Below are 11,986 nucleotides of genomic sequence, written 5' to 3'. Positions count from 1 at the left end.
TGTTTTGGATGACAGTGGGGGATGACAATGCTATTTCAACAGCTAAGACTGAGCTTTCTTTCTGTCTGCTTTGTTAAAGCCTCTTCATTGTTTAAAAGCTTATACTAGGCCATAAGTGTAAACATTGCAAATTTTACTGTGGAATCAGTAGCCTAAATTGTAAACCAAGTGTTTTTGTCAATTTTAAAAATATTGTGTGCATGATTCAAGCTGACAAAGTATTTTAAAAGCATGCAGGCCATGACTATGCCATGTCTGGTTCATTATATGATGTGTTTTTCCAGTGTTGGCAAACCATTGTATGCAGACATTAAAACTCACTTATGTGCAAAAGTCTTGTAATTGAAGAGAAAAAATATACATTGATCCTTAAATACAGCTTTATTGCAATTGGAGACTTGGAGAATTTATTGTTGCAGTGAGACACTGCACAATGTCAGCACATACTGTATTGACCAAAATATTGAAAATGGGTTTACAGTACAATAAGTCAGTATGTGTACAAGGCACATATAGGTTTCTTGTTCTATGACTATACATTTCAAAGTTCAACTGATGCTGGAAGCACTGTATCCTTTCACATGTAGGTCAAAGCAGATCTAATTTCTCTGCTGTACTGTAAACATTAGCCCATTATCTTTAAAAGTGAAAATAGCTGACCCAACTAACAGACATTGTAACTTTGAATCTATTTTGATAGATTTGCATACAAAATTTTCAGTGTAAAAGTGGTGAATAAAATATTGAGGTGTTTTACTTACATAGAAGTAGCAAAAGCACAATGTAAAAATACTCAACTGCAAGTAAAAGTCTTGCACTGAATTAGTGAAAGTACAGAAATACATAATTGACATGGAAACGTATCGAAAGTAAAAGCACACTTGAGGCAGCAGGATCGCCCTTGTCAGTATCATATTATATGTAATGTTTTTATTGGATTATTATTAAAGTATTAACATGTAAGTGGCATTTTTATGTTGTATCTGGTTGAGGTGGGGCTTATTTTAACAGCTTTATATACTGTTGGGTAAATCACAAGTACCTAAAAAATGCCCTAACATATACATGACTTGAGTGGTTTTATACTGCTTTAAAATTGGTAGTTAAAATCTTGCAATCTGATTGGTTGATAGCCATGGTATAGGGAGCATATACTACAGCTATGTTTACTGTCCTTTAACAGTTCTATTTGTATTTATCACTCTACAGCTATACCGTTAAAATGTTGTCCACAAGCTGTAAGCAAGCAGGGATGACGCAGAGCCACACCAACCATTGTCTCCGCAGCACCATCATGCAAAAGCTTTCCGATGCAGGCCTTGAAATACAATCCAGAAAGTCCAGTTGGACACAAACGTGAGAGCTCTCTCCAAAACTATTGGCGACTGAAGCTCAGTGTCCAGAGAAGTCGGAGCAGCATCCTCGCTACACTAAGCAATGCAACTCCTAACAAAATGAGTAGGCCTAATGTTATTGCAAACACTTTGCAATATGAACACAGTAACACTTGACAGTTTTTCCATGGGTGTACAATTAATGGGAAAATTCAAATTAATGTGAATAAATAAACTGCATAGATCACTGACTGGCTTGAATGTTAGTTTAGCAGTTTATTAATGTTGTACAGCAACCGCAGGCAGCTGAGAACTACTTTCTTGTAAATGACTCTTGTAATGTAATTGTTATTTAATAAAACCGTTTTTATTGGATTGTGTCTATAATTTCTATGCTGTAATATTTGGTAACTGTTTCATAAAAGCAATATCTCACTCCTGACGGTTGTATATTGTGATTATATCACAGCAAAGGGCATTGTCAGCCCTCTGCTGTGTGTTGGGCCAAACAGCGCCTCTTGGCTGTGATATAATCACAATATATCACGGCCAGTATTAACGTACAGCTGTAGTGGGGTGTACAGATATTGCTTAATGAAATGTGACCTGTTACTTTGACCTTATCAATAGCTCTTCCTTTGATTTCTTTTCAAGATGAAACCTGATTTGAATGGTGTTTCTGGATTTTTCTGCCTAGGAGGATGACAGTCTCTTTCTATTCACAGATATGAAAACTGTCAGTATGTGATTTCTGTCATATTGTTTTTTGGCCATGAGGGGTCTTTTTTAACATCTTTATGGTATAATGTAAATAGAAAGTAAGTAATTTCACCCTCCAACCATTTCTTCTATTCCCAGTCATATCATCACCACTTTCTGTCACAAGCGTAAGACTCAGTTGTCAATGAAATCAAGCTTCGTGAGACTTGCATCCTAGCAGCACTTGTACACAGACGGTCCACCGTGCTGTCACTCTGACCAGAGGTCTTCATTTGGCACCTGTGGAGAGGGAGGGCACGGTGCCTCTCTTAAGGCAGAACCAGGCTCATACCCCGGTGACGTTGGCCCAGGCAGGGAAGGAGTCTAGGTCAAACATGGCCTTACCCCAGCTGTTGATGGCCAGTGTGATGCAAAGGATGCCAATGATGTTCATGATGATTCCTGTACTGGCCTGATGGAGAAGAGGAGTAGCAGTGATCTTGAAGCAGTATTTCAACATTTTGGCAAACTTTGCTTAAACTTATAGAGGGTTTTAAGGGCTAAAACTAAATATATAAATACATAAATAATGATATAATAAAATGCTTAAATAAATGAATAAATAAATAAATATATAATTTAATGCTTAATTGTCACCATAAATCAATAAATCACAAATTAAATGAGACATTACATATATAAATGTGTGTATTTATTTATTCATTCATATATATTTAAACATTTATATTGTTGCTTATTCATTTGTAAATTAATTAATCCATTTATTTATTTATTTTTATTTATTCATTTATTCACACATTTATTTATAGATTTTTCATTTTATTTATGTATTTATATATACTTTCATTTATCCATAGTGTAACTTGCTGCAGTGAAATAAATAAATCTGTCAACTTCATCCATGAAAAGTCAGGGGGTGGACTCCGTTCTGCAACTGGTGGTTGAACTTGAATCTACTGGTTTTGCCTAATTGAAGATGGCAGCACTCAGTGCGGATCTTAATGAAATCTTGCATGCTACAATGGTAGATATGTTGGCTGTAGCTGAACAGATGGAGGCAAATGCCAGTTGATATGCTTTTTTAGATCAGATTGAGGGCTTCACTGAATGAACTGGAATGATATCGGCCCTGACTGACACAGAAATGAATAAAGCTGTATTCACAATCCCAGATCCTGCTGGGTCTTTAACACTGTTCATTCACCAATCAGAGGCTTTAACCCGCCCCCTGACTTTTGATGGATGAAGTTGACACATTTATTTATTTCGCTGCAGCAAGTATAGATAAATAATAAATAAATAAATAAAATTATAAATAGATAAATAAATGTGTGAATAAATTGATAAGTAAATAAATTAATGAATATACAAATGAATAAGTAAATATACAAATTATAAATATATAAATGAATAAATAAATAAATAAAATAAACATTAAATAAACATTTTTATATTTAATGTCTCATTTAATTTGTGATTTATTTATTGTGATAATTTAGCATTAAATGACATAATTATTTATTTAAGCAGTTTATTATATAATTATATATTTATTAAGCATTAAATTATAAAAAAAATATTGATTTATTAATTTGTTTAAGAATTTAATTATATAATTATTTGATGTATTTAGTTTTGGCTCTTAAAACCCTCCATACAAACTTCACTAATTAACACCTCCGGGGCTGAAAAATGAAGGCAATGCTGAAGTGCAAAAAACTGCAGTTCCTTGAGTGGCCATTTGAGGCTGGCTCCAAAAGTCAAATGCCAAACTCAAGACTTCAAAACAGGAATCCACAAACCAATGGGTGATATTTCGGTGGCTATCCATTATTTTTATACAGTCTACGGTTATATCTCATTTGTTTAATCAGTAAAAAAAACAAAGTATAAAAACAACAAGTTGTGGTTTTACGAGGCAGTTTTTACACTTTTCTTTTTTGGTGCTAGTATGTGGATTTTGTAACCTTTGATAGAGCCAGGCTAGGTGTTTTTTTTATGCTAAGCTAAGCTAAACTAAGCTAAACATTAGAGTGTTATCAATCTTCTCATTTAACACTCAGCAGCAAAAGGTGTATTTCTCAAAACTACTCCTTTAACAGTTACAGGTCACAACTACAAGTGACTATGACACATGAATTCAGCATGCTGTGTAATAGTGGCCCTAAAGTAACAGCTCTGCATGTTCAACATATAATTTACTGAATAAACACTTGAAGCCACTGCCATACTCACCATGTCAGCAACCCTGAGGTATCCGTAAGAAAAGACGATGGCATTTGGAGGCGTAGCAACGGGCAACATGAAGGCGAAAGAGGCACTCAGAGTACAAGGCACCATGACGTATAATGGATTGATTCCAATGGACTGGGACTGGAAGAATCACACAGAGAGCATCAGCAGTCTGAGACAGGGATGAACACACCCTTGATGACAAAATCCTCCACTCCTCCATCTGGCTGTTTTTCTGCAACCGTAATCACTGACTCATAAGTGAAATGTGTGCCAGTCTGTGCGGAGTGAAAAGTCTCATTAGGTGGGTGTAATTAAGATGCAATTCCTGCAAGCTTGGGGCTGAGTCATGATATCTAAAATAGAAAAGTACTACATATATGAATTTTCTTTTGTTCAAAAGTGTTTTTAACTAACAATCTCATATTAAACAAGCAGAAGTCTTGTAGCATGTTATTTAGTACTAGTTATAATCTTAATCATTCACCTACTGAGTTAACTATAAATATAGTTTACTATAAATTTTACTGTTGGGTCTCCAGTTGATAAACTTGGGACTTTGGATTGATTCTGAATTTTCTTTTAGGCCCTATATTCATTTTATAAGAAATAAAATAAATGCTAGTCTCAGAATACTGTATCAGTCAATTAATTGTTTTACTCTCCAAATAAGAAAACTAATTGTCCAACAGCTTTTATTTCCCATTATTGATAATGGTGATATCATAGAACAGAATGCCTCTGAAACACATCTTCAGCCTTTAAATGTAGTGTACAATAATATTTGGAGGTTTTTTTTGAGGTGTCCTTACCGCATGCATCATTGTTTGATGTATGACATACTTAACTGGCTACGACTTCACTCTAGGAGACATTTTCATTGGTTGCTCTTTGTTTTCAAATGTATTTACTTTAACTATCCCTTATGTTTAATTAAAAAAAACATTTTGTTCCATTCAGTTCATTGTATTCACTCAGATACACTCAACATCCTTTTTTTATTGTGCCTAAAATATTTAAAGATACTGGGAGACTTTTAAATTTAAAGCACCATCAGCTTGGAATAATTTGCCTAACTCACTCAGATCAATTACTTTCCATGACTTCAAGACTTTGTTGCTTGTCCACCTTAAATCTATTTTTTCTTCTTTCTGACTGTATGCATTGCTTTATTCATTTTTGTTCATAAGTAGACTTTATACTTTGACATAATGTTATTTGATCTATTAATCTATTTTATTTCTTGTTCATCTTTTGCACAGATGACTCATGTAAGAGATGTAGCAGGTGGGGCTTGGGATGGTGGGAAATGTTGATGTTATTATGTTGATTGTAATAATTTTTATTTTCTGTGCCTGAGGACCCCCTCAAAAATGAGATGGTGCATCTCAAGGGGCTTATCCCTTACTTGAAATGTCAAAAATAAATAAATAAAATAAATACGTAACAATAATAGCAGACTACTAAGATGCAGAAAACACTCCTCTGGAATTTTCTTCTGAATTACATATCCCACAGCACAGTATCTTAAAAGTGCACAGTAATTTCTGGTTCTCAAAATAAACAAAGTTTGAAAATACTGGAACTTTATACTTAGTCTCATTTAAACTGTTGGCTGTACATCAGGTTACCACAATGTCAGTGTTTTCTGTTGTCTGATGTTTTTTGTTTAAATCAAATGCTAAAGATTCAACGATTGACAGAATGACACATGAAGTGACATGCCACAAGCCATGACTGCCACAAGTGTCATGTCCCCACTTTCAGCTGCATGTAACTGATCAGATGCTCTTTTCTGTCTCTCCCTTCTCTTTCGGTCCCATTTTCAAATGAGAGTTGGACACACTTGTGTGCCTTTTGCAATCACTTTTGCAATCACCCTTAATAAATATCTGTCCGTATATCTCAGCTTGGCACAGTCTTTCACAACCCAGCTCTGGTGTTCTCTTGAGTGCTTGACTAGCATGCACAGTAATGCCATTCTTCAGCGGCAATGGGGTGGGCAGCATTACATGGCGCTGTGCTGAACTGGTGTGTTTGGCAGGTTGCTGATGAGAGGAGGGGCCTGAGGAAGCAGACCAAACATATTCAGCCCGAATGACCAACTAGATGGGTAACCAAACAAGGGAAAATAGGCTGGCTCCCACTGGGAGTAGTTTCAATGCTGGACTCCAATTGGGGAAATCAGTTCAGAAGAAATTACACTAGAAAATTACACTTCACCTCACTGAACCACAGCTGCCAAACGTGATTGTCTGTCACCTGCAGTCTGACATGCTGCTTCTTTCTTTCATCAAACACATTTCACTTTCTCTCTGAGAACTCTTACCATTGAGGCTAAGACCGGTAGGAAGAGCGTCGCAGTGGCTGCATTACTAGTGCACTCTGTGAAGGTAGCAATCAGCAGGCATAGGACAATAACAATTGCCCAGGGAGGGATGCTTTGTAGGGGAGTCATTTGATCTCCCATCCACTTCGAGAGTCCTGATTCCTAAAGAGATATTTATAACATAAACATATACAGGGTAAAACTTTTTCCTGGAAATGTCTGCAGTCTTTATCTGTACAGCTGAGTTAACATTTGCTCATTTACCATGATTACACAGTGTAACTCAGTGGTATTTAAAGCATAAAATTCAGAATAGAATAATTTGAACTAGCATCGGTAGGAAATGTTTGGTTTGCATTAACAATAACTTAACAAAGCTCTGATTTGGTGTTAGGAGAGTAAACAGAAAACAGTGAAGCTAATATCAATAAAATTAAATTAAAAACAGTAACTTTGGATTACATATGCTCATCATTACATGTGAATCCCTTGTATATAGTATTTGAATTAAGTGCAGGAATGGCAGGCTCCACCACTAACATCTATAATATAGAGAGGTAGTTACAGAATGTAAATACATTTAATGACTATTGCAAAAAAAAAAAAAAAGATTTAAACACATCCAACCATGAGGCTACCACCATACTTCCCACTCCACAGACATTAGCATTCATACCACATTATGTGTAAGCTCTTAGCCCAGGCGTAATGTCCCATTAACATTATGACTGTCACTGCCACTTACTTCACTACCCTTGGCCAGGGCAAAACCTCCTCCAAGAAGAAGCACGATACCCCATGGTAACTTCTTCTGGGCAACTTTCCAGGTGAGTAGAGGTGGAGTTGGGCCAGCAGTTTGATGAGGTGCTACAGATCCAATAAATTCAATATCAGTGTTAAATCAATGCAACTCTGATATAACTGAATGAAATTTATTCAAGCAGAATGATGGCTCACCTGTGTCAAAGCTTTGAGTCCTCCATGAACAGAAATGGGGGGGTTTTGAGGGCAGAACAAAGAGGAGGACGGCAATGAAGACTGCCACAGTAGCATCTGTCACGTACCTAAGAGGTGAAGAGGTGAGGGAGTGAACATGCACACTTATATGAAAGTTTCTTCAAAGCAAATAATTCATAAGAGATTAATAGGTTAATTTGAGTGGAAATCAGATGTAGTTTTGTATACAAACTCTGCTCTGGAGTTGAAGATAACTGTTGCCCAGCCGTCCATAAAGCCTGGATCCCTTGTGAACCACAACACGACCAGCAGAGTGAAAAGACCCAAGACGCTGATCTCTCCAAAGGACATGGGCCCCAGCAGACGATGCTGCTCACGGATCACATTATAGGCAGCAATCTCCTTCTCTGTCTTCACTGCTCCACAGCCCCATGTCTTCTTAAAACTAAAGGCATCACAAGGGAAACAAAATCTTTGTGTCACCTCTGCACTCAATCACACTCCTGATGCGGTAAAAGTTTCTTGGTGTTGATTCAAGTCTCTGTCGCTATAATTAGGCTTTAACCATCACCAAACTCACTTGAACCCCATAAAGACAAACTGCAGCCAAAGCCAGGCCAGTGTAAGCATGAGGATCATGTTAGGGAAGGCGAAGCCGAACCAGGAGGAGAAGTTAATCACATCTCCATTTTGAGGAAAGAGTCTAAGGAAAACAACAAATGGGAATCAAATATTTTGATGAACAAGGTTAAAAAAATGGAATACTACTGAAGAACAAAACACTCACTGGCTCATCTGGCCCTTGAGCACCAGATTGGGTAGTGTTCCTGTCAGTGTGGCAGTTCCTCCGATGCTGGCAGCATAACAAACACAAAGGGTCATCCCTTTACACATTCTCCGTCTTTCGGCTGCCTCTTTATGCCTTGTAGCCTCCATTGCGGCATCCAAGAAAGTCACCACCACTGGGCCTTCAGACAGAGACAGGAATGAGAGGATCTACAAGCAACATAGTTTTTTAATGCTGTGCATCATACTAAAATCTGTCTCTTAAAGATGGTCACAGCTCACCTTGTCCCTCACTCTGATTATCTGTCTGTGAAGGCAGTTTGCTATCCGTCTCTGATGTCTGGACCTGCTCCTCTGAGCTGAGGATCTGAGGTAGCTCTGCGTCACTGTTGTTGAGCTGTTCCAACACTGCTTGAACAATAGGCACCATCATGGCTGCGGTAGCTGTGTTACTGATCCACATGGACAAGAAGGCTGTCACACCCATGAAACCCAACATCAACCTGCCAGGAAGATTAAAAAAAACAAAACATATACTGTTAGTGGCCTTCGGTTGGAAGAGGGGGCCTTCTATCAATAACAAAAAGAGGGAAAGACTTTTATGACGGCAATGAAAAACTTGAAAATAGCTTTTTTATGTATAGCAAGTGTTTTTGAAATCATAGTTGATTAGATATGGTTCGGAAATGAAGGTCTTTAAAGATGACAAGCCAAACAGAGAATCTGCTGTGGAGGCATGCAACTGAGCCACTTACAGAGCTGGATGCACACCAACAAAGAGCAGCACCCTCAGGGCGATGCGCTTGTGCAGATTCCATTGTTCCACAGCTACTGCCACCATCAGTCCCCCCACAAACAACATGTTTGTGTCCTTTAGGTACTGCATGCACACCTGGAACAGCAGGGTCATAGTTCACACAGGGTAAGACTGAATGTGTGACTGAAAGTTTTACACACTACTGCAGTAATTTCACTTACGGCTTTGGACTGCATAATGCCAAACAAGGGGAAAAGGAGGGCTGGGAGCAGAGCTGTTACAGCCAATGGTAGGACCTCTGTGCACCAGTACACCGCCATCAGGATTATCACATAGGCACATTCTGCCTCCTGCATGAAAACATGGAAAAACATGCAGAAAAATGCACACAAGGACTTTCTTTTATGGTTCAAGGTCCCTTATGGAAAGGTGCCACATATGGTGTGAAAAAAATGCACAACATCCTCAAGATTCAATAACTGTTATATAATTTTTTAATGGGATGTTATGACAGTTCAAAGGGCAAAGTGTACTTGTTGTTCTATTATGATTATGATTTATTGCCCTGCAGTCTATGTAACACAGACTCTTAAAACTTTTATAGAGAAAGCCTTGGTCACTTTTGAATCAACACTTTTAAAATAATCCTTTTTCTCTGGTTTTTGCAAGCAAGCAAAGTACCCTAAACTTAATCTTCTATCAGTTTGAATCTTCTTCTCTCTGTGGAGCACCTCTGTTCATAGTAGGCACAGGCTACCTTTACCCTGTACCTGGGCGCAGATCCTGAGGCAGTCGGGGTCCCCCCCCCCCCCCCCCCCCCCAAGTTCTCAAAATTATGAAGTTGTCCCTCAATAGATTATTTCTAATAAATTATAAAACTGAAAATATATATTTAATAGAAGCCACTTTTGAAATGATTCACACATAAACACAACACCTTTTGAAGCGTTTGTTTGTGTCCCCCCATGTATCCTGCTCAGTGGTTTGAACTGTTACTAAGCTAAGTGGGAATTTGGGAGATGAAGCTGATGGTGTACTTCATCATGATGCTAGCGTGATACCTTTGCTTGCTATTGTACATCATAGGGTGCACCCAGCTTCTACTAAAGACAGGCCACGTTTATATTGTAGTTATATAAATTTAAAAATTTAGATTCTGATGGTGAATGTTTAAAGTTGATGTGGAGGAGCCATATCTTACATGGTAACTATCATCTAGCTGACATGAATGTTTACTTGACTATTTAAATGTGTGCAGCTCACATTAGCTAGATACTTTGAACTTATGCTAACGTTACCTCCAGTAGCCTACATTAACACCTATTGCTCATTACAGCATATATTAGCCTTACATTAGGGTTGAGGTAAAGTATATTGACTCCTTCTATCATTAACCTGGGTCCTGTGTGTGTGTGTGTGTGTGTGTGTGTGTGTGTGTGTGTATGAGAAAGCCAGGTCGGGCTTTACCAAAGCATGGCAGAGAAAAGGAAAAAGATGGACATAAGGACTCAAGACACCACTTTGTAAGTGGGAAGTCCCCTGTACTGGTTGATAAAATCTTAATAGAATATGAATGAAGGACTAATACAAATGTTCAATAATTTTGCCATTAGACAACAACAGTGTATGAGAGGTTCTGTCAGTTTGAGTAAAAAAGTTGCAGAAAAAGGGAAAATGGACATGGATGCCTACTTAAAAGAAAAAAAAAGCTTGACTGTTTTTGTTTTAGTCGGACATTACCTTTTAAGTGAAGCTGATAGTCTCACTGTGCTGCTTGAGTGCTGTTTTGAGTACCTGGATGTGTGGCTCTGTGAAATAGGTAAATATTGTATGTATTTGGATGGCCTAAAAGTGATTCATTAATATATATTTTAAGCTACTGTTAATGGCTGTGCCTGTTACAGCAGATAATTTTATATACGTTGGTGATATTATTGATTCCCCTCCAGAAAATACTCTTGAGAAAATTCCATGTTTGTGATCCCCCCTAAGTTGTATCGAGATCTGCGCCCTTGACCCTATGACCTTGGTTCATGGCTGCTTTACATTGGAGTCTCTGCTTATCATAACATGCGTGTTGCCTGTGTGCATGTCTCTATGTCACATGTAGCGGTGGCAACATGGACAGAGCCCTTTGACTCTGTGTTCCCACGCTGGACATGACCCTTCATGTTAACAACAAGGAGTTAAAGTAACAATACACTGGAGAACCAGCACAAATCAGACTCATTTCATTCATTTCATTTGTCTTCCAGTGTACACAATTTGCGGATGAATTTAGTTGATTTATATATTAAAACTGCATGCACATGAAGTGAATGTTTTCCTAATTAGACTAACTTAATCATATTAAAGAAGTTCTGATTGATGCAGGCTATATGTTGCAAAAAAACTAAAAATTACCATTCAACACTTCAACTGTCTTGTGCTAAAATCACCAGAGTTACAAAATTTCACCACTCTGATAGCAAAGTTTAGTTCAAATTAATCTATTATTTCATCCAAATCTGTTACGTACCGATGTCCCGATTACCAAAGGCAATGGAAGAAGGAGAAATGGAGACGAGAAGAGGATAAGCTCATTCTTAACAGAGTGCAGATATTTGAAGAATGCCATCCTGAAGGACTACGAAGAAAAGGAAGCTTTTGCACCATGGATCGCGCTTTTGAAGAGCAGTGAATAGGGGGGAGAGGAGGGGAGGGGGGGTGGAAGAAATAAGGAAATAAAGGAGGGTTGAGAAACTTGATGTTTAACCTGCTGTTGCCAAGTAATATTAACATCTGTTGATCACCTGAAGACATTTCTTCATTAACTTCATTAGTGTATTTTTTTTTTTTATCAGTAATGAGGATATACAATGCATACTGGGA

General features: G+C 37.7%; 1 protein-coding gene across 1 annotated transcript; it reads right to left on the bottom strand.

Annotated features, from left to right (window-relative positions):
• Positions 1–343: 343 nt before the first annotated feature.
• On the bottom strand, positions 344–11,769 carry LOC137186265 (Na(+)/citrate cotransporter-like). Its single transcript, XM_067595058.1, has 12 exons — positions 11,634–11,769; positions 9,337–9,465; positions 9,114–9,250; positions 8,641–8,861; positions 8,360–8,540; positions 8,153–8,275; positions 7,805–8,017; positions 7,573–7,679; positions 7,361–7,482; positions 6,616–6,777; positions 4,290–4,427; positions 344–2,505 (listed from the first exon to the last, which is right to left on the bottom strand). The coding sequence occupies exons 1-12, from the start codon at positions 11,730–11,732 to the stop codon at positions 2,380–2,382; spliced, it is 1,758 nt and encodes a 585-aa protein (XP_067451159.1). The 5' UTR covers positions 11,733–11,769; the 3' UTR covers positions 344–2,379.
• Positions 11,770–11,986: the final 217 nt, after the last annotated feature.

Source organism: Thunnus thynnus, chromosome 7 (assembly GCF_963924715.1).
Source record: "Thunnus thynnus chromosome 7, fThuThy2.1, whole genome shotgun sequence".
In the NCBI taxonomy this organism is placed as follows: domain Eukaryota; kingdom Metazoa; phylum Chordata; class Actinopteri; order Scombriformes; family Scombridae; genus Thunnus; species Thunnus thynnus.
This window is presented reverse-complemented; position numbering and strand designations above follow the sequence as displayed.